Source organism: Sorex fumeus, unplaced genomic scaffold (genome assembly GCF_029834395.1).
Source record: "Sorex fumeus unplaced genomic scaffold, SorFum_2.1 ptg000034l, whole genome shotgun sequence".
Lineage (NCBI taxonomy): Eukaryota > Metazoa > Chordata > Mammalia > Eulipotyphla > Soricidae > Sorex > Sorex fumeus.
Genome location: NW_026606091.1, coordinates 33016725 through 33039069, shown reverse-complemented (window position 1 = coordinate 33039069; position 22345 = coordinate 33016725). Strand labels below are relative to the sequence as shown.

At 56.7% G+C, this 22345-nt stretch overlaps 1 protein-coding gene across 1 annotated transcript in view; it reads left to right on the top strand.

Annotated features, from left to right (window-relative positions):
• Nucleotides 1-22345, top strand: part of ANKS6 (ankyrin repeat and sterile alpha motif domain containing 6) — a 47418-nt gene that overhangs the window by 10877 nt on the left and 14196 nt on the right. The window contains 9 exon segments of the mRNA XM_056117126.1: nt 1549-1593; nt 2412-2616; nt 3564-3670; nt 5202-5350; nt 6624-6822; nt 7505-7554; nt 13007-13210; nt 14870-15023; nt 16772-16941. Coding sequence (XP_055973101.1) covers nt 1549-1593; nt 2412-2616; nt 3564-3670; nt 5202-5350; nt 6624-6822; nt 7505-7554; nt 13007-13210; nt 14870-15023; nt 16772-16941 — 1283 coding nt within the window.

Below are 22345 nucleotides of genomic sequence, written 5' to 3'. Positions count from 1 at the left end.
ACGTCTCTGTGAAGGACCAGAGGTTTTTTCTAGACCCTGGGGGACATTTCTGACCATTCACTTCCACCAGCTCCGGGCAGCCCATGAGTACCCGCCTGGCCCCTTGGGGTCCACTTCTCCCTCTTCTCCTTCCTCCTGTTCCCTCTGCAGCTTACCCCTCCCCCCCACCCCAAACGGCTTCCCTGAAGGGTGGTCCCACGTCCTGGGAAGGGGCCTGGAGAGCAGGTATCCTCCCATCACCAAGGGACACCTGCGGAAGGTCTCGCTCTCACAGTTTCTGTCCCGAGTGTGTATTCCGTCAGCTACTCTGCGCTGAGACTGAGCACTGTGTGAGCCCTCAGTGAGCCCATCAGGGTGAGATCTCACCTTTGCCCGCCAGGCAGGAAGTGAAAAGTAGGAAAAAGCTTCTGACATCCAGGAAGTTACCCAGCATGACAGGTGGTAGGAGCCTGGAGGAAGGAAAGGCTTCGTGCGGGGGCTCAGGTGTGACAGCAGGAGGTGGAGGGTGCAGGACAGCCCCCATGTTCTTGGGGTTCACCGGGCAGGCAGACACCCTCTGGCAACTGCGGCCCAGCTCCTTGTGCGAGGTGCCGGCAGCAGCACCCCCTCTTTTTCGCTCCCCCTGGAGCATCGCTGCAGCTCCAGTGCCCACAGGGTCCTCGTGACAGCTGTCTTGCTGCCCTTCCCTGTCCCACGTGTGCTCCTCTGCCCGGGCAGTCCCGGGACAGGCACTAAAACAGATCTGGAGGTGGGAGAGAGGGGCCAGCACGGGAGCACTGGGCACCTGCCTGGTGGACGCTCAGGGCTGGGGTCCAGTGAGAGTCTTCATTTGTCCTAGGGTCTGAGTAGGCCCCTTCCACAGCACATTTTTATTTTTTTAAATTATTTTTTATTAATGAATCACTGTGAAGTACGGTTACAGGCTTATAAGCTTTCGTGCTTATGTTTCAGTCATACGATGATCCGATCACCCAACCCTCCACCAGTGCACATCGTCCACCACCAAAGTCCCCAGTATCCCCCCATCCCACCCCCCACCAAGGTCCCCAGTATCCCCCCCATCCCACCCCTCCCCTTGCTTCTATGGGAGACAATCTCCCCATACTCTCTTTTGTGTTGCTTGTTATGAATAGCGTAAGATGTCATGCAGCCGTGAGGATGGCCATGTGCTCCAGGAATTCTAAAATTTTAGGTAATTCGGGTCTGGAGAAATCTCTGCATCGAGCTGCTTGGTTCAGACATTCTTTCGTTAGTCTCGGGATCATGACTACTAAGTAGTTTAAGTAGCAGCTGGAGGCAGTTTGTGGGCGTGACCTCCAGGGTCCCATGGGGATAGGGGATGAGAAGGACCAGCCCATCCCCTGTCCTTGAAGCCTGAAGTTTTCCATCACTGAACCCGCGTACCTGCACTTCTCATTGGGTTCTGGAAATAGGTGACTGCTGGGGTTATTTTAGGAGGCAGGTGGAGGGACGATGCCTTCTCCTGTTCCTTTTCTGTCCCTTGAAGTCTTGCCCTGGTTAACTTTGAAAAACCTTTCATCTCCCCAGATGAGGAGAAGCGGCGACCTGATATTTTCCATGCATTGAAAATGGGTGAGTGTGAACCCCTGAGAATGCCTCCTCAACGCCTGCATGTGGGGCCACTTTCTCCCAAGCCCCACACCGTGGTCCTTCCCAAGGTCAGCCAGCATCTTCTGAACGAGGTCCTCTGGTTTCCCCAGATCCCACTTCTCTGCAAAAGGGAGCTTCCAGCTGGAGACTGGAGTTAGCTTTATTTTTATTAAAAACAAACCTTGTGTGTGTGTGTGTGTGTGTGTGTGTGTGTGTGGCTACACCCTGCATTGTTCAGGGTTTACTCCCCTGTGCTCTGCTCTCATTCCTGTGGCTGGGCTGGGGGGGGGGGGAGGGGGGGAGACCGGATCGAACCCAGGTCAACTGCATGCAAGGCGAGGGGCCCGACCCGTTGTCCTCTCTCTCTGGCCCAAGACTGGGTGTTTTCATGGTTCTGTACCCCAGATTCCTAGACTGTTCTCCCAGCCCTCCCCTCTACTTCCTACATCCACACCCCCAAGTCTGTGTGTCAGCTCTTCTTGGCCTTAAATTTCCTCTCCTGACTTAGACCCCATCCACCTCCTTGGAAGCCCTCCTGGATCTTGAACCTGAGCCGAGACTCGACTTCCCCCTCCCCTGCCCGCAGCGCTTCTCCCAGAGTGCAGTTCCTGTCTGCAGTTGCAGCCGCTCACAGACTGAAAGATGGGAAACCCAGAGTTGGGGTGGGGGGGCACGTGCTGGCCTCTGCTGCCCATCCTTCTGTAACCACTGCCTGGAGCAGAGTCAGGCTCAGGGTAGTTGGCTGTGTGAATGAGCCCCGGGGCCACCCGGTTCACCAGCAAGGCTCCCTGTGCTTGCAGGGAACTTCCAGCTGGTCAAAGAGATCGCCGATGAAGACCCCAACCACGTGAACCTGGTCAACGGGGATGGGGCCACCCCACTGATGCTGGCAGCCGTCACAGGGCAGCTGCCACTGGTGCAGCTCCTGGTGGAGCGACGCGCCGATGTGGACAAGCAGGACAGTGTGCACGGCTGGACGGCCCTCATGCAGGCCACCTACCACGGGTCAGCACAGCATCCCCCCCTTCCCCCTCCCAGGGGTGGGTCTCTCGTGCTGGGGCCAGGAGTAGGGCGTTCTGCGGGCTGCACATCCTGCATAGCCCGTCGCCATACCTTGGGCATTGCGCAGGCTTCTGGCTGCTGCCTCATCCTAGACCCTCACCTGTGTGTGCGCTGCCACGAAGCACTGGGCCACGTGGGCGTCCTGCAGAGAGACGGTCCTGCGGGCTGGGATTCTGCGTGGTGCCATGCACTTGGAAGGTGCAGGGGTCCTCGAGTTGCCCCTGGTCACTTACTTATTCACAGGGGATAGGGAGGGGAGTTAGGGGCAGCGGAAGCCACTTCTGGTGGCCTCTTACCTGACCCTCTGGGACGGTCAGTGCTGGAGCCTGGCTCCTTGGTGCTTCTGGTGGCCATGAGGGCCACACTGAGTGTGGTGGGAAGTCAGGGGCTCTGTGGTGCCCGGAGCCTGGGAGGCACCTACTCCAGCCCTTGGCTTGCTCGTCTGCCCCACTCTGCCCTGTTGTCAAAGGAATCGCACCCAGGCCTGCTGGCACCTCTGTCCACTGGCACCCACCCAACTGGGACCTTCTGGGTGGGTGGTAGCCTGGCTGGGCATCTCCAGGCCCTCTCATCTGTGGGTGGCACGTGGCAGGGATGGGGATGGGTTGCAGATTAGGAACTCTTTTTCCTGGACCCTGCCGTGGGTGACCGCGTGCTTCCGCCTGGGTCAGGCCCTCAAGAGCTGCCAGGTTGCTTTGGGGCAGAGGTAGGGGGCGACCATGGGGCCTGTGCTCTGGGGTCCGGCCTCCCAGGCGCAGGGGCATGGAGGGCACTCTGAGGCAACTGGGAGTTTTCCAGTCCCGCAGTTAGAGCCCTCCGCCTCGCCGTCCCAGGGCAGAGCCCCACTGGCTCTGGTTTCCAGTGCCCCTGACACCTCTCCTCCTTCCCAGGAATAAGGAAATCGTCAAGTACCTGCTGAACCAAGGGGCCGACGTGGCTCTGCGTGCGAAGAACGGGTATACGGCCTTTGACCTGGTGATGCTGCTGAGTGACCCTGGTGGGCTGCTGACCCTCAGCGCCTCTCTCTCTCTCTCTCTCTCTCCCCTCCCTCCCTCTCCTTCCCTCTCTCCCCCTCTCCCTCCTTCTCTCCTTCTTTCTCTCCTTCTCTATCCCTCTCTCTCCCTCCCTCCTCTCCCTCCCCCTTTCCTCCCTCTCTCCCTTCCTCCTTCCCTCTCTCCCTCTTTCTCTTCTTTTCTCTCCTTCTCCATCCCTCCCTTCTTCTCTCTCTCTTTCTCCCTCTCTCTCTCTCTCTTGCCCTGCGTTCCTCCTATCCTCCTGGGCGGCCGCTCCCGGGGCTGACCATGTGGCCTTCGACCACTTGCTCCCCCTCCCCCGTCCCCACAGAGCTGGGCTGGGGTGGGTGGGCAGCCCACTATACTGGAGCTCAGCCGGCAGGCCCTGTGTCCCCACTGCGTGTTGCTCAGAAGCAGAGTCCCTCGGGCACAGAGAAGGCCCTGGGCAGCAGAACCAAGGCAGTTCCCCCTGCAGCCTGTTGTATTGGGGCCAACATGGCACTGCTCCCCGTCACCAGCTGGCACCTGCTGCCCCCACTAGCCCCTCCTGGGCCAGCCCTTTTTCTCATATCATCGCTTACCGGTGGGACACCTGGAACTGCTCTGACCATCCACCCCCGACTTAGAGCCCGGAGCCAGGAGAACCCCTCCCCCCCATAGCCAGAGGCAAGACCGCCACCTCCAGAGTCCCGGGGAGTCAGCCCACAGCCCCTCCTTGACCCAGTTTGGCAGGCTGGGGTCCCTGCCTCAGTGCCAGCATCGCCCAGCCCTCCCCATGCCACCCTCCGCCATGTACCCCTTCCACTCCCCTCGCTTCCCCAAGGACTCCATCTGCCCAGGGTGGTTTCACTTTTTTTTTCTTGCTGGGGTTTTTTCATGACATTTTTTAAATTAAAAAAAAAATCGAAAAAAAACCCAAACCAGAAAAAGTCAGTGAGAACAACTTTCAGTAACATTTCCGAAGAACCATGCTAGCTATGGAATGCTCTCAGGGAGCAAAAAGAAACAGTCATGGAGAGAAAGGCTCTATTTTGTAGCGTTTTCCCCTTAATCCTGGCAGTGAACTTTCTCAGGAACCTCCGTGATAATACCTGTTACAACTCACTTGCTTTTCTAGCCCGGGGCTTCTCTCCAGAGCGTTTTCCACAGTGAGCCCGAGGCAGGCCCCCCATCGATGGAGGAGCAGGGAGGGGCTGGGGTGGCCGGCAGTTACCCCACCCGAGGAACTGCCGCAGAATGAGCTTCTGTGCGTCCGAGCCCTGGCTGCGGGGACTACGGCTTCCCCTGACTCCCACCTACCGTCACGTGATGAGGGGCTTTGGGCTGGCCCCTGGGGTGCAGTAGCCTTGGGGGCACCCTTTGGGAGATGAGAGACAGTTACCTTGACCCCGAGTGACACAGAACTGGCTGAGTTCTCGGGCCAGTGGGAGGTGCTCTGGGTCCCCCAGCCCCACCCTCCCCACCGTGGGCCGGCAGACACACCTGTGAGTGGCTCCCTCCCATGTATGTCCCCAGATACGGAGCTTGTCCGACTGCTGGCATCTGTGTGCATGCAGGTGAATAAGGACAAAGGCCGGCCCAGCCGCCCGCTGCCCCCGCCCCACACCAAGGCCCAGCAGCCCTGGAGCGCCCCCACTCTACCGGACGACAGGGGCGGCCTGAAGGTTTGCCTCCCCCAAACCCCGCGGTCCTCGGGCTGGCGGGTGGGCTGGACATCTGCTGTCATAAGCAGGGGTGGCCGGCTGGATGGGGGGTGAGCAAGAGAGGGACTGAGTGAGGAGGGTGGGGCAGGATGTGTATCCGCTGTGGGGCACCCCTCGCTTCCTTCCTGGAGAAACGAGCACCCCCGATTTGGGGATGTTGGGCCTTCCTCCTCCCGTGCCACCTACTGTCTGCACCTCCCAGAGTCTCCCAGGTTCCTGGGAAGGCCCAAGCCAGGCTGCAGCCACTCGTCTCTCCCTGCGAACCCGCATTTCTCCTGAATTTCTCACTTTCCCGTCCCCGCTCTTCTTGCTGGGGATCGCACTGACTCTTTACCCACTTCTGTCCCAGAGTCTGGCCCCCTCCAGGGCTACAGCCGTGCCCCTGTGGGGTCCTCGCCGGGGGCCCCGGACCCTTCTCCATGCGCCATGCTGGGCTCCCTCCATCATCCTCACTGCCACCTCCCTCAGCCGGGACCCCACAGCTGCCCTCTGAGCGGTCACGGGGACAGGCCTCCCGGGATGGCAGGGCCCCTGGTGTTCTCGCTAGGTGGGGGCACCCTGACCCCTCTCCCACTGTCCCCCGGGGGGAAGTTATAAAGTGATGGGTGTTAAGGTGTTTGGTGTCCAGCTGTCTGTCCCTGACTTGTGCTCATCGTTTCTGCCTCATTGTGTCTGTCTTGTCTGTGTCCCTGATTAGATGTTTCTCCCTGACCCCTTGTGTCCATATGTCTGTCCTTGATGGGTGTCTCTCTGTCCCTGACTAGTGTCTCCCTGACTCACTGTGTCCACCTATTCCTGACTCATTGTGTCTGTCTGTCCCTGACTTGTGTCTTTCTGTCCTTGACTCATCGTGTCCATCTGTCTGTCCCTGACCAGTGTCTATCCCTAACTCATTGTGCCTGTCTCGTCGTGTCCATCTGTCCCTGACTGGTGTCTGTCCCTGACTCATGGTGTCCATCTTCTGTCCCTGACTTATTCTGTCTGTCCGTGCCTGATTAGTGCCTGTCTCTGACTTGTTGTAGGGAGTTGAGGCAGGATGAGCCCCCATTTCTTGGTCTGTGTATGAGGAGGCTGATGGGGGGCAGTGGGTGAGGGGGGCTCTGATTGGACAGGGGCACTGTGGTGGTGGTGAGGAAATGCTGGCCACAGATTCCAGAGAGTGTGGGCAAGTGTCAGGGAACAGACGCTCTCTCTGGGCTCCTGCCCAGACCGCCGCCCTGTCCTCCCCACGCAGTCCTGGTGGAGCCGGATGTCCAACCGCTTCCGGAAGCTCAAGCTGATGCAGACACTGCCCCGCGGGCTGTCCAGTAACCAGCCGCTGCCCTTCTGTGACGAGCCGGAGCCTGCGCTGGACTCCACCATGCGGGCGCACCCGCAGGACAAGACGAGCCGTCCAGTGCTCCCCGACGTGGGCCCCCGGGCCAAAGACAAGGGTAAGAGGAGGGTGCCTCTGTGGGAGCGAGTCCACCACGGGCAAACACCTGTGTCCTCTGCCCCTTACCCTGATCCTGAGCTGCTCCCCCCACCCGCCCGAAAGCTAGTGGGGAGATGGTGGGCAGGTGGTGAGTGCCGAGTGACCTGGCCGAGAAGAGACTTAGGCTGGTCTGGGGCTGCTTCGGGGCGATCACTGGGGAAGCTGGAAGCAGCGGGGCCGCGAAACTGGCCACGGCATGTCCACTCCAGTGGGGGCTTCCCAGCGATCAGACTGGGACGGGTTCAGGTTCCGAAAGTGCTTGGAGTCAGTGGCGGACGTGGATGGCAAAGCCCCGAGGTTCCGGAGATGGACACCTCGCCTGGCAAAGGGGCAGACCCCCATGGGGACGGCTTCCTCCGCCCGAGGGCCACCGCCCCATGCCTTGCCTGGCTCCTTTAGCACCATATCAGGGACAAACTAATTGATGGCAGCTCTGCATCTGCCCAGCGGTGGCCGAAGCTGGTCACACGCGAAGATCCCTCTGAAAGGCTTCCCTGCCGTCCCAAGCGCAGACACCTGTGACTGTTTCCCGTCCCGGCATCCAGGAGGGTGGTTGTCCCGGTGGAAGGCTGAGGGGGATCACACGTCCTTGGCCGTGAGTGTGCCGTGGCCATCCCAGGAATCTTCTCTCGCTCTCTCAGGTCCCGGGAACACGAGGGGAGAGAAGGAGGATGTGTTACTGACCACCATGGTGAGTGGGGGCTTCTCGGGCTCCCAGCCAAAGATCCTGACTGATGTGTTGGGGGGGGGGCTTTCACCTGGGTGGGGGTCTCAGATGGGGCTGCGCTTACACCATGTGACCAGGGACCAGCACTGGTCTCAAGGGATGGGGACAGGTCAGCCCCGCACCGGGGGATGGGGTCAGCAGACGTCGAGCCTGGGCCATATGCCAGGCACCAGGATGGAGAAGCGTCTGACTGGGCTCCAGGGACCCCGGGGGACAGGAGTCCTCGAGAAGGCCGTCCCCAGGCTTTCTCCTCTACAGCCTCCCCATGCATCAGAATCCACCCGGCTCTGAGTGACAGGAACCCCCTGCCGCCGGGGCCTGAGCATGCAGATGTGCACGTCTCTGTCTCAGATCCATGCAGTTGAGGACGGGCACTTGGCTCCATGGCTCTGGGAAGCCAGCTTCCCTCTCGCAAGGGTGGTTCGGGCCAAGGCGGTTCATTGCCGCAGCTCTGCCCCTGCCCGCCTTCATTTTAGTCCCCCAGAAAGATGAGGGTGGTGGAAGCAACTTGGGCACATGCCCCATATCTTTAAGACATTTTGCTGGAAACTGCTGCATATTGCGCTTTTTTTTTTTTAATTAGTGAATCACCAAGAGGTACAGTTGCAGGCTTACAAACTTTCGTGCTTGCATTTCAGTCATATAGTGATCGAGTACCCATCCTTCCACCAGTGCCCAATTTTCACCACCAATGGTTCCAGCATCCCTCCCACCACCCCCACCCTGTCCCCTTCACCCTACTCTGCCTCTGTGGGTGTTGTGGTTTGCAGTAGAGGTATTAAGTGGCCATCACGTTCAGTCGTCTATAGTCTACTTTCAGCATGCATCTCCCGTCCTGGGCAGGTCCTCCTAGACCTTTACTTAGTGGTTCCTTCTCTCTCTGAGCTGCCTTTTCCCCCGGCGTTTGAGGCCAGTTTCTAAGCTGTAGCGCAAACCTCCTGGTCCTTATCTCTACTATCCTTGGGTGTTAGGCTCCCAACCTGTTACTTTATATTCCACAAATGAGTGCATGCATATTGCTTTTTTGAAAAAAATAAAAAATTTGGATCACATCCAGTGGTGCTGAGGGCCTACTCCTGGCTCTGCTCTGTGCTCAGGGATCACCCCTGGTAGCGCTCGGGACACCATATGTGGGATTGAATCCGGGCCAGCTGCATACCAAGCAGGCATCCTAGCTGCTGTAGTCATCACTTGGTGCCCCAGCATTGCTTCCGCTTTCATTACATCTGCTAGAATTCAGGCCCATGACCATACCCCACGGCCCAGGGGGCTGAAGAATGCAGAGTCTATCCTAGTTAAGTAGGGCGTCCTCAGTAATCAGGGGTGTCGGGGTGTGTGGGGAGGGACAGTTAGCAGGCTCCGACTGCAGGCTAATTCTCGTGGCAGCAGATTGATTTTGGTTTTTGTTAAGGTTCACACCTGCTTTAAAAACAAATACATATTTATTTGAAATGTTTTTAATAGCACTGTAGCACTGTCCTCTCGTTCATCGATTTGCTCCAGCAGGCACCAGTAACGTCTCCATTGTGAGACTTATTGTTTCTGTTTTTGGCATATCGAATGTGCCACAGGGAGCTTGCCAGGCTCTGCTGTGCAGGTGGGATACTCGCAGGAGCTTGCCAGGCTCTCTGAGAGGGACGGAGGAATCAAACCCGGGTCGGCCACGTGCAAGGCAAACGCCCTACCCCCTGTGCTGTCTAAAATAAATATGTTTATGCTTTATGTTTAAAGGTTATCATACGGTCAGAGACAGGGTTTCATATGTGGCACAGTCCACCACCACCCCTGCCCCCAGGGTGGTCCCAATGTCCCTCTGCCATCGTCGCAGTGTTCCCCCATGACCTGTTCCTCCCCTCCCCTCCCCTCCCCTCCCCCGTGGTACTCGTCCTGCTGAACACCAGCTCAGTTTCTGTTGCCCCTGTGTTTGTTACTGCCCGGCAGTGATTCCTGACATCCTGCCTGGGAGGCATCATCCTATGTCTGTCCCTCTCCTGCCTGCACGCAGGAGAGGGTACTGTGGTCCTCCACAGCTGTCCCCAGAGCTGCGAATGGCAGGCTTTTACATTTTCTTACAGCCAAGCAGCCTTCTGCTTACATGAAGTGGTCCTTGGGGATGTTCCGAGCCGAGAGCCTGGCCCACAGGAGCTCTTGCTGACCTGCCCTGTGGCTGTGAACCGGCCATCTCCCCTCTCTGCCCATCAGGCTCTTGCAAAGGCCGGAGCGATAGGACAGCAGGGAGGGCATCTGCCTTGCATGCTGCCAACCGGGTTTGATCCCCAGCATCCCATTTGGTTCCCCAAGCACTGCCAGAAGTGATTCCTGAGTGCAGAACCAGGAGAGTAGCCCCTGAGCATTGCAGGATGTTCTTCCTTCCCCCTTTCGCCCCAAAAGTGACTTCCAGGTTGGCGTCTGCCTCTGGTCCCGGGGCTGAGCGCTGTACCTCAGGCTGGCCAGGAGAGGGCGGCATTTTACAGGCGCAGCGAGCCAGGGCTGGCGCAGGCACCCGCTTTCTACCCACCTAGCAAGAGACTCCTCAGGGCGCCTGCCTGCATCCTGACCCAGATCCTCCCTATTGCCAAGGCGGCCACGCCAGAGGTGTCGCTCAGGGTCTTCGCTCACCGGCCCAGGGAGCTCTTACTGCCCAGCATCTGGTAGCCTCATTTCGGTAGCTGTGGCCACTCTCCGTTACGGGCACAGAAACGCCACTCGCTCCTAAATGTCGCTTGAGGCTATGACCGAGCAAAGGAAGATAGGGCCGCGCGGGATCACCCACCCACGGATGGCCAGGGCTGAGGTCTGGGGCCACCTACTTTCTGAGTGATTTTTCCCCAACTGTCTTTTTTTTTTTTTTTAATTAGTGAGACATCATGAGGTACAGTTGCAGACTTACACATTTTTGTGCTTGGGTTTCAATTGTACAATGATCAAGTACCCATCCCTCCACCAGTGCCCATTTCCCACCACCACGAATCCCAGTATCCCTCCCACCCCCCATCTCCCCCATCCCGCCCTGCTCTGTGGCAGGGCATTCCCTTTTGTTCTCTCTCTCTTATTGGGTGTTGTGGTTTGCAAAAGAAGCAATAAAGAAACAAACTAGGAGACTAACACCCAAGAATGACTGAGATTAGTACCAGGAATTTTACTCCATGGCTTGGAGGCCAGCCACACATGCTAGGGGAAAAGGGAGCTCAGATAGAGAAGGGAGCACCAAATAAAGGGTGTTGGGAGGATCCTCCCAGGATGGGAGAAGCATGCTGAAAGTAGACTATAGACCAAACATGATTGTCACCCAACTGTCTTTTAGCAGCAGTGGTCATGGCCATCACTGTCACAGCTTAGATTCAACCACCCAGTCCGCCCCTGCCCGCCCACCAGCGAGCCCGCTTCTGTCCATCCTTGGCCAGTGGCTCGCAGGCCCACAGGAACCTGTTCCCTTGGGTCCTCATCTACATCTGACCTGCTCTGCTTTCCACCGCGTGAATAGCTGAGAGAGAAAATAAAAAGAAAAGAAATCTCCTTCATGCCTCAGTTTCCCTCCTCTTGTCTGATTCCCTCAAGATAAATATCTGGAGATGCCTTGGTTGGGGCTGGAGTGATCGTGCAGTGGATAAGGCACTTGCCCAACCTGGGTTCAATCCCTAGCACCCCAGGTGGTCTCCCGAGCTCCGCCAGGAATGATCCCTGAGCAGAGCTAGGAGTACGCCCTGAGCACTGCTGGGTGTAACACCCCCCCCAAAAAAAAACCTGGGTCCAAACTGGTGAATGTCCCTGCTATCCAGAAAGTCCAGACCAGTGTTCTACACCCACCGGGCCACAGAGAGGTGTGAAGAGGCTGCAGGCCTCTGCTTTAGTCTCTCCACTCCCCACACGGAGGGGAAATGCCCGTCCAGGAGCGTCAGTTCTCTCCCTGTCCATGCACCCCTTACACACACACACACACACACACACCCATACACATATTCTGTAGGCGTTGCTGGGATCTGCAGGGGACAGCACTTGCTTGCAGATCTTCAGTGCAGTTCTTGAGAGTTCGAGTGGGACACCCGGGACCCCACACACACATCCTTCCCTCGCTCCCCCGCGCCCCCCCCCCCCCCCGCTTTGGCGCCCGCTCTTGCCCAGTGCAGATGGAGGCTGGCCCGCGTCTTGCCCAGTGGGCCCTGCAGGCCTCCCTGCCGAGCGGCGCCCGCCTGGCTCCCGAGGCAGGTTTAGCTGTGGGGTGTCCTTCCCTGCCAAGCACCATCTGCTGCCCACTTCACGGGCTGGCCTTAATTAAAGTCAGCTGCGCTGGGGAGGCCGTTCCTAGGCACTTCCCCGGCCTTTGCTGTGTGGGTGTGAGACGCACCTCAATTGAGCCGTTTTCAGAACTAAAGGGCAGTGGATGGGGGGTGGAGCTCGGGGTTAGTGGTGGTGGAGAATGAGCACTGGTGGAGGGATGGATATTTGATCATTGTATAACTGAAACCCAAGCACAAAAATTTGTAAGTCTACAACTGTACCTCATGGTGTTTCACTAATAAAAATTTTAAAAAAGAAAAAAAAGAAAAGGGCAGTGGAAAGCCTTAGCTGCGGGAGGCGTGGGGGATGGGGCAATGGGCTGTGTCTCCCACAGAGCTGCCTCTCCTCTCCCAGCTCCCGCCTCTGGCCCCAGCCCCTGTGGCTCTGCCCCCCGCCCCCCTGCACCCCTGTCCCATTCTCTCACCAGGGTCAGCGCAGCCCTGTTCCCTGTCTGCGCTCTGCCCGCCTGCAGCGATCTCTCTCCTGGCTGAGATGGGACCCTCCCCAGCGTCTGCGCTCACCCTGCATCCCTTTTGCCTCAGGTCTCCATCCACCCGGTCCTGCTTTCATCTTTTTGTCTGTTTGTTTTGGGGGCCACACCTGGCAAGGCTCGGGGGTCGTTCCTGGATCTGCACTCAGGTGAATTACTCCTGGTGATGCTCAGGGGTTATTCCTGGCTCTGCACTCAGGAATTACTTCTGGCGGTGTTCAGGGGACCATATGGGATGCTGGGACTCGAACCCGGGTTGGCTGCGTGCAAGGCGAAGCACTGTACCTTCTGTAACCTCTGTTTGGTCCCTGCTTTTATCTTTTTAATTAATTTTTAGTTTTCAGTTTGGGGGCCATCCCAGCAGTGATCAGAGAGCACTCCTGGTGGGGCTTGGGGGCCATGTGGTATGGGGGATTGAACCAGGGCCAGCCGCCTGCTGGCAAGCCCCTTCACCCCCGTGGGATCTCTCCACCCCCGCCCCCTCCCCAGTCCACTCTACTCTCATAGCTGGGGTCGTTTTCGGGGGCCAGGAGGAGGGGCAGGGACAACACACACGTGTCTGGTTTGGGGGTAGGTGGAGGCTGGGACCATTTCCAGTGTCCCTCCCTCCCTCCCAGCAGCTCTCACCCCCGGCCCTGTGTTTTTCAGCTTCGGAACGGAGCCCCCTTCACCCGACTCCCAAGCGACAAGCTGAAGGCCGTCATCCCCCCTTTCTTGCCCCCCTCCAGCTTCGAGCTGTGGAGCTCCGATGGGACCCGCACCGGCCACAGCAGGAAGGCGGACCCCACGAAGACGGTGCCTCCGCAGAGAGCCAGCAGGGGCCACCCCATGGGGGGGCGGGGCACGGACACTGTAAGTCAGCCCTGCAGCAGGTGGCGGTAGCTCCGGGCCTGGCCGTTTTCCCTTTCTCTCCATGAGCAGCATCCTTTGGACTAAGGGACCTTAGCTAAGGAGAGCAGCAAACTCGGGGGACAAGTTCTGTTAGTGAGGTGGGCGGGGGCCAGACAAGTGGTGCAGGGGTTAGGGCGCATGTTTTACATATGACTGATCCTGAAGCACCACACGGTCCCACAAGCACCGTAGGATGTAGCCCTGGGGCCCCCCTGGGGTGGCCCACCGCATTCTCAGGCCCCTGCACTGAGCCTCAAGCATAGTTGGCTCAGAGTCGTGGGAAGGGTCCCCCAGGAGGCACCCCCACGCCATCAAATAAACTACTAGAGTTCAGGGAATGCAGGTCAGGGCCCCTTTTCTCCATCCTCTGGAACCCATTTTTCTAGAGCAACTGGAAGGCAGCTGTACTTCCCCTCCTGTTGTTCTCCATTGGCCGAACAGAGGTTTGGGTTTGGGTTTGGGTTTGGGTTTGGGTTTGGTTTTGGTGCCACACCTGGTGGTGCTCTGGACTTCCTCCTGGCCCTGTGTCCAGGCATCACTCCTGGTGGGGCTCAGGGAACCCTATGGGGTGCCAGTGATCCAAACCCAGGTGAGTTGAAGCAAGGCAAGCGCTCTCTCCACTGTACTATGGCTCCAGCCCCAAGTATCCAGGTTTGGGTTTGGTCTGGGCTGGGGAGGGAGGTGGCTGGTCTGGGAACAGAAAGCAGGTACTCAGCTCCCATCCTGGTCCACACTAGGGTGGCTCAGGTGCGTGCCAGCAATAGGCATGTGAGGCAGCGGGTGCTGCTGGCATCTCTGTGCCTACAGTGAGTGAGTGTGAGTGTGTGGAGAGAGAATGTGAGTGAATTTGTGTGTGTGTGTGAGTGTGAGTTTGTACATGTGTGAGAGTGTGAGAGTGTGTGAGGGAGTGTATGTGTGTGCGTGTGCGAGAGTGAATGAGTGTGTGTGCATGAGAGTATGTGTGTATGTGTGAGTGCATGTGTGTGAAAGTGAGTTTGTGTGAGTGTATGTGTCTGTGAGTGTGAGAGTGTTTGTTAGTGTGCATGTGTGTGTGCATGAGAGTATGTGCGTGTGTGAGAGTGTGTGAGCGTTTGCATTTGTCTGAGTGAGTGTGTGTGCGTGAGAGTATGTGCATGTGCGTGTGTGTGAGTATATGCATGAGAGTATATGCGTGTGTGATTGTATGTGAATGTGCGTGTGTGTGCGAGTATGTGTGCGCGCATGTGTGTATGTGTGTGTGTGTGTGTTTAAGGGAAGACGGGGTACTTGTGACAGAGCATCGTGACTAGAGAGTCTGTCCGGCCAATCAATAGTAGAACACCAAGGCCTGGAATGACCAGGCTCCAAATGGGTAAGGATTGTCTGAGAACAGAAACACAGCCGGAGTACCTCCTGGGGACTCGGACCTCTTAGGGGCTCCTCACAAGCTGAGCTGGCGCACCCCTGTAGCAGCAGCTGCGGTGGGCCACGATGCTCTCTGCACTGCTGCACATACACTTAGACACAGACAGACAGACAGACACACACACACACACACACACACACACACACACACACTGTGATTCTGCGCCGAGGAGGGAACAAGGGACCCTCACCCTGATATTCCCCTTCCTCTTCCAGACTCCCGTCAGGCCGGTTAAATTCCCGTCTCTCTCCAGAAGCCCCGCCTCTCCCGCCAACTCGGGAAACTTCAACCCATCACCTCACTCCTCCAGCGGCTCCAGTGGCGTGGGGGGCGTCGGCAGACACGGCGGGGAGCTGCATAACCGCTCAGGTGGGGCCCCGGGCACGGCACAGGAGCCGGCCCCCTGCACCCCGCTGCCACCCCCTACCCCTCTGCTGTTCTCCGGTGTGGCTCTGGGGTCTTTCATGTGCCCCTAATTCCATGGTGCCGTGTTTTCTCGGGGCCCCCGGGAGTAGAGAGGGGTGGAGCATTTTTATGAGAGGTGTAGGGCGTTTAAGACCCGTGAGTGTTGACCTCAGCCAGCTTCTCACCCCACCCCTTCTTCAGTAGAGGAGCAAGTGGCACTCAGAGTAGACAGACGATCTGCCCAAGAGGCACTGGAGTGATGATAGCATGCAGCCAGCCTGGGTTGGATTCCCAGTACCCCTGAGCCCTGCCAAGAGCAATCCCAGAGCACCAACAGAGGTGTGTCCCCCCAACCCCCCCAAGAAACAAAACAAACAAAAAAGTGGAAAGAAAAGTGCAGATTTCACTTGAGGCTAGAGAGATAGTACAGTGGGTAGGAGGTCTGCCTGGCACACAGCCGACCTGGATTGAATCTCCAGCACCTCCTAGAGCCCTCTGAGCATAGCCAGGAGGAAGCCCTGAGCTTTGCCTGGTGTTACCCAAAACAAACGAACCTGCTGGGGCAGGCAGGGTGGAGGAGGTAGTCAGAGAGCCCCGGGGGGCAGGGTTGGCGTCTGCTCTGCCGGCTCCCCAGGGTTCAGCCCAGCCAGTCTGGCCCCACGTGCCCCAGCCCGACCGACCCCAGGGCAGACACTGTGAGGGATGAGGGGTGCCTGCTTCCTGAGGAAGCTCTCAGACTTCCAGACTCCCCGAGGGACTGCGACATGAAGAAAAACACGGGGGAGTCTTCCCCCAAGGGGGTCCTCCCTTACAATCAGGGATTTACCTTTGCAAAGTGCTTTTGTGCCTTCGACACTCATGGAAGCCAGAGCACAGCTTACAGAGCCCCGAGCTCCACGTCAGACTTTGCGCCGGGTCCTTTTCCATGGTCCACCCCTGTCTCCCAACAGCCTGGGGAAACCTCGCCCCGTTTTATGGCTGAGGGAGCGGGTGCTTGGGGCTGTTTGCTGAACAGGGCCTCATGGGCGTGGGGAACAGACTTGGGGTCTCCCCTCCTGCGGTAGGCCAGAGGCAGGAGCGACTTCGCTCGTGGCAGCAACTTGAGAGCACGTCTGAGATCTCGGAATAGAATATGAGAGCGGCGTTCTGTTCACGCAAGGTGTCAGCGGCTTTTGCATCAGCAGCTTCCTCTTTGCTGCACCCAGGGCTTTTCAGGAGACGGTGGAGTGTTGACTCCCAGTGCTCTGTGACAGTCCTCTGCCGCTCCCCCGGGCTGCTGTGCCCACCCCCCTGCCCTGGCCGTCCTTGTTCTGCCTCTCCCTGCAGACTGACGCGCCGCACCGCGCGGTTCGCGTAGATGGGGAGAAGCAGAGTGAGCACAAGAGAACGAGGTACCCCCAGGGCTGCTTGTGGGGAATGGGGATGTGGCTGACCAGCTCTGTCCAGCGAGGCTGTCAGGCTCCCCTCAGGGCTCGGAAGGGGCCAGACAGATGGGTGCGAGCTGCCAGCAGGAGGCATGGGGAGTGGCGGCTGCGGAGGCCGCTTGACCTTTCGTGGTTCTGGGGACAGGATACCCCAGGCGGCACCTTCTCCGCTCCTATCCTGTCCTTTGCTGGTGGCCAGTCCCAGCCGCCTGCCCGTGGTGGGCCCTGCCCACAAGGCACACGGAGAGCCCCGCTCACCGTCCTTCCTTCCTCGTCCTCGTCCCCCAGGTGGCAGCATCGACAGTGTCCTGTCCCAGATCGCAGCCCAGAGGAAGAAGGCCGCGGGGCTGTCGGAGCAGAAGCCCGGCCACCGGTCGAGTCCCGTGGGCCCAGCCCCGGGCTCTGGCTCCACCGAGCTCCCCAGCTCGCCTGCAGCAGGGGGCGGACCCGGAGGCAAGGTGCGTGCTGGGTCCCCCTCTTCCTCTGCACACACCTTCACCTGTGGTCCCAGCGGGACACGAGCAGGGCACAGGGACTGCATCCAGGCTCCCCGCAGCTGCCCACCTTCCCCAGCGCGGGGGCTCTCCCGGGAGGCCTGGGGAGTGGGGTGGGCAGCCTGGTGCACTGGGCCCCTGCACTGCACCCTGTGTTCGCTCCCACCTGCCCTGCAGGGCCCCCCCAGGGTCCTGTGGGGGAACACATGCTTGATCCCCTTCCCCCACGCGGGCGCAGAAAAGTGAAGGGAGAGCAGGAGCGGACCGTCCGTCTTCACAGGGGGCTGGGGGCTGTCCACGGTGGGTCCGGTGTGTCCCTCAATGGCTTGGGCAACATCGGGCCCCCTCTGCCCACCTCCCCTGCACTGCCCACTCTGTGCCCCTGCGCTGCCAGTGCGAGGTCCCTAGCCCTGAAGTGGGATTCAGCAGCTGCTTCCTGGGGGTCATGATGGACTTGTGGTCTCACCTGGGCCGTGAGCCTCCCGAGGAACCTACCTGAGGGACAGGTGAATGGGGAGGAGCAGCGTGTGCGGTACCCAGTGGAGCTGGAGGAAGGTTGGGGGGCAGGGCCCTGCCAGATCCTCGCCTGCCTGCCCCAGCACTGACCCAGCCCCCACACCCCAACAGGGCGCGGGTCCCAGAACAATCCTGTTGAACTCGCGGGCCGGGCCGTGCTGGGTGCTGCTGGGTGCGGGGGGACTCTAGAAGCCCCAGTGCGCTGAGGTGGGGCTCAGGGTTGACCCCACCCCTCCTCCTGAGCCCCCTGCTGCAAGCTGGTGGAGGGAGTGAGTGGGAAACAGTTCCTCCCCCAGGTGGCCCTCCAGGTGCTCCCCTTGGCGCATCAGAGTCCATTGCCTCCTCTGAGGGAGACCCCCCTCCCAGTGTCCTCCTACCCCCCAAACTCAGGCACAGCCTCCCTCAGGGACAAAGCTTAAGACATCTGGAGAAGTCGGGTCCCTGAAAGCCTCCCGCTGGCCTCTGCGCAGAGGGTGCACTGCAGGTTGATGCTGAAGGCCTGTGAGCAAGCGCTTTTGGCCCAGCACCTGGGTCACACAACTGTGACTCAAACTCCCTTAAGCCCTCGGACCTACATAACCAGGTTCCTTCTAGGCCACAGCTCCAGAAAAAGTTTCTCTCTCCTATACATTAGCACAATTTTTTCCACTGGGCTCAAATCACAGGTGTAATAGGAACCGTGCAATTAAGTTTCTCTTTGAATTCAGTTCTTGAAAAAAAGTCTCCCCTGATTCTTTGATACAATTTCTTTCAGCAGATTTAGATAATTACTGTATTTGATTATGTATTATTATTATTTTGCCTCGGCTGTAGGGTACTCCGGGCTACTCCTTCCCGTTAGTCTCTCATCAGGGCTTTGGTAGTTTCCCTCTTCTCTGTTGTCTAAAATTTTGTTTCGGTTCGGATGAGCCTCTGGGGCGTGCTGGTTAGGAGTCCTCTCCTTGGGTGGAAGTTGGATCACTCTTGGGTCTCTTGATGCCTTTGGACCCGTGTGTTCCGAGAACAGGACTGTCAGAACCCAGGAACCAGGCGACTGGCTCTTGACCCACCCCCTGACTTTTGGTTTTTCAGCAGAATCACGTCCTGGGACCCTGAGGGGCTTATTGAAAAGTCAGGGTTCTGGGCTCCGAGCGGCGTCCCAGGGGGGAGATTCTCAGGGGAAAGTCTGGGAAACGTGTTCTCCTCTGCCCGCCAGCCCCGAGGTCAGAGCATCAGGGACCAAACTTCCCTGTCAGAAGCTCCAGCAGCAAGCCTGGGGCTCCCAGAGTTCTCAGAGACTCTGGGGAAGAATTCAAGATTCAGTCTGCGCCTACAGCCCTGAATGCCGTGCTTTGCGAAGGGCAAGTGCCTCAGCCAGGGCATACAGGCAGCTGCAGGGGGTCACAACTGGGGGAGGGGGTCTCAGTCAGTTTCAGGGGCCACACCTGCAGGGGGTCACAACTGCAGGGGTCATACACAGCTGCAGGGGCACACACTCCGCCAGACTTACAGGGGAGCAGTAGTCAGGGGTAGGGGCAGGTGTCTGTGTTTGCAAATCTGCAGGAGTCTGTCCAGGAGGCATAGGATGCAGGGGGTCAGGCCAGGGGTCAAAACTTCCCAGCTCTCTGATTGCCCACAGGCCCAGGCCAGATCACCTTCCTCTTCCCCACCCACAAAAAATGCAGTGGTTTGAAACTGAAAGCGCGTGTTTTGGCCAGCGAATTGCAGGCTGGCAGTTTTGGGCCTGGACGGAGGCAGTCCTCTGGGCCTGGGGGGACCAGGCTGCTGGCCAGAGTGGCCGGGATAACTGGGTCATGCGTGTCCACAGCAAGCTCAGGCACGCTCTTGTGTCAGCAGCGGAAGGCAGAAGGTGAAAACCATTCAAGCTGTGGGAGGCAAGTCTGTGCATCCACTGTGGAACCTCCTCCAGCCCCACAGCAACCCCACCCCCCGCCCCCAGTGTGTGGATCCAGGACACGGTTAGGAGTGACGTCACCCCTGCAGCCAGGCTGCCTCGCTGGGCACTGGGGATGGTTCCGATGGGAGCAGACCAAGTGATCGCATTTAGCTGCCCTTCCCCCAGCAGTGCTGCCCATGGGGGACCAGGGGACCACGCTTTTTTTACTTGACCGGCTAGGTCTGTTTTACAGGCATCTCCGAGTGATGATCTCTAGCTTAATCAGAAACTTTCCTATGGAATATCTTTCTAAAAAAAGCTGGGGGGAAGAATCCAATAGTATAGCAAGCTTGTTGACAGTCTTTCAAAACAAACAAGAGGGGCTTTCTTTTTTTTTTTTTCAATCTAGGTTGTAGTTAGCTCAAAGGAGCACATCTTAGCAGAAGGCGTGGAGTGTTGTGTATATAGGCCTACAAGCTGTTTATCTTTGTTTTTCCTATCCTACACAAGGTGTTCATTTCATAACCAAAATTAGGTCCAGAGAGGCAAGGAACAAAGCAAAATCAGGTTCTGAGTTATGGTTCACCTAGGTACTTGAACGACGTGACAGAGTATTTAAAAGAACTTAAGTTATTCTAGTAAAATAAACTCGTGTTAAAGGCTCTAATGGGAAATTTGAACCTACAAGGATTCTGTGAGTGACTTTTTCAGGAGAGAGACGAAGGTAAGAAACAATGATAATGCTAGAAATAAAAAAAAAAACCCACAGTCACAGAGGAGAATAGATCTCTCTGTCATTACGAACTGTTCCTTTCTCCCTGGTAATAGGAAATAAGGATGCACCCTCATGGCTTTGCAGGAAAATAAAATGGCAGACCATTAGCTCTTGTAAACATAAATATGAAAACCCTCCACAAAATATTACTCAGTGATACTTTAAGGGGTAATACATTCTGACCAAGTGGGTTCATCCCAGCAATGCAGATCTAATCCAGCAGTAGGAAAACCAACATAATCCATCATATTAATGGATTAAAGAAGGAAATGCAGGAGAAAAGAGTGCAAACTCTGTTCATGGGTCAGAACCCTCAGCTCATGGGAAGCTGAAGAACCTCCTGAAATGGGTGGAAAACAGGCCAAGCTCCTGCCTGAGGGAGAGAGAGCTTCTGGCCTGGAGGTCCGGGACGAGGATGTTTCTGTCACATCTGAGCCTCTCAGCTTTGCACAGACCCTGCAGCTGTGTAAATTAAGAAAAAGAAATAAGAGGTACACAGGAAAGAAATATATGAAACTCTCCGCCCTTAAGTGGCATCCCTGTCTGCTTGCAAAGCTCCAGAAAATCTGCACAAAAACTCTGTGCACCACTCATGAGTTGGTTCCTAGCAGGAATATGTCAGCATACAAATGCCAATTTAAAATGACAGTTGCCTTTTTAAAATTTAAAATTAAAAAAAGGACTTATAATAACACATTGGGAGTGTGTTATGTGTTAAAAATAAGCTATTAAAAAAGGTACTTAGGTATAGAAATAGAATAAGCTATGAGCAGAATGTGTAAATTGAAAGCAACAAAAGGAATAAAATCAAAGAAGCTTAAATGATTAGGAAGTTTCCATATGAAGATACCAGTTTTCTGCAATATGATCTACAAATTTTGCACAGTCCCAGTCAGAACCCTCGCAGAATGTAAGAAGCTGACTCTTGAATTTTCAGTAAAATGTGAAGAAACAAGACCCAAAAGAATGATGAAAAAGAATGAAATTGGAAGAATTCAGACTCTCTAGCTTCAGGATTTATGGCCAAGCTGCCGTCAGGTTTCGGTGAAAGAGCACACATAGATCAGTGGAATAGACTAGACTGGCCAATATAAAACCACACAGCAGTGGTCAGCTGCCATTTTTTAAACAAATGGTGCAAAGACAGTTCTGCAAAGAGTAGTTGTTTCAGCCAAAAGGGCTGGAATAATTGGTTGTCCCTGTGTGAGAAAGTGAATATATACATCTCACAGCTACATTCCCCCACCTCCCCGGATATGAATGAGCAGTTCTGAAACTGTCATGTATTGAGCCCAAGTTTTAACTTTTAGAGACTGAAAGGGAAGTGCTAGAATGAACCGTGTGGGGCTGGAGAGGTAGTCAGCAGGTAGGGTGCTTGCCTTGCACACGGCCAAGCCGGGTTCTAGCCCCGGCATCCCGTATGGTCCCCTGAGCACCTCTAGGAGTAAGTTCTGAGCACAGAGCCAGGAATAACCCCTGAGCATCGCCGCATGAGAACCAAAAAACACCCCCCCAAAAATAAACCCAGAAGAAATTAACCCCGTGGTTCTCAAATTGAAGTCAAGCTAGGCTTAAACGATGTCTGTTTTATGTACAGACATGTATGGACAGATATGATTTGCCCAAAGAGCTAATTGGGGTTCTGGGGGGGCACATCTCCTTCACCTATGACCTTGTTCTGTGCTCCAAGAGAAACCTCGATGGGACACCCCAGTAGCAGTGAGCAACCCCACACCCAGGTTTGGGTTTTTAAGCACCATTTTTCAATATAAAGGAGCAGGCACTTGGAGAAGTGGTTTGTGCCGGTTCTAGACCAGTGATGACAAGGGTTGAGCCTGGAGTGCACCATGGCATCAGAGAGTAAGGAGATGCTTTTCAAAGTCGAGTTGACCTCTCGGGGGATGCTCAGAGGGCTGGAGTTCAGTCTCAGCAACCCCCTGCCCAAAACTGCCAGGTATAGAGTTGGTATTCTCCTGTGCACTGTAAGAGAGGCTCCCTCCAATGAAAGTATGAAGAACTTGTGAAAAGGGGCACAGGAGCCTGTCTGAAGGGGCCTGATGACCATGACGCAGCAATCTAAGCAACTTTATAGATAAATTTATGTGCTTACATGCTAATATCGAATACAGTGCACTATGTAATACAGAATGCAGACTAATATATTTTAGTTATGCATATATACATGCGATAGCACAGCGGTA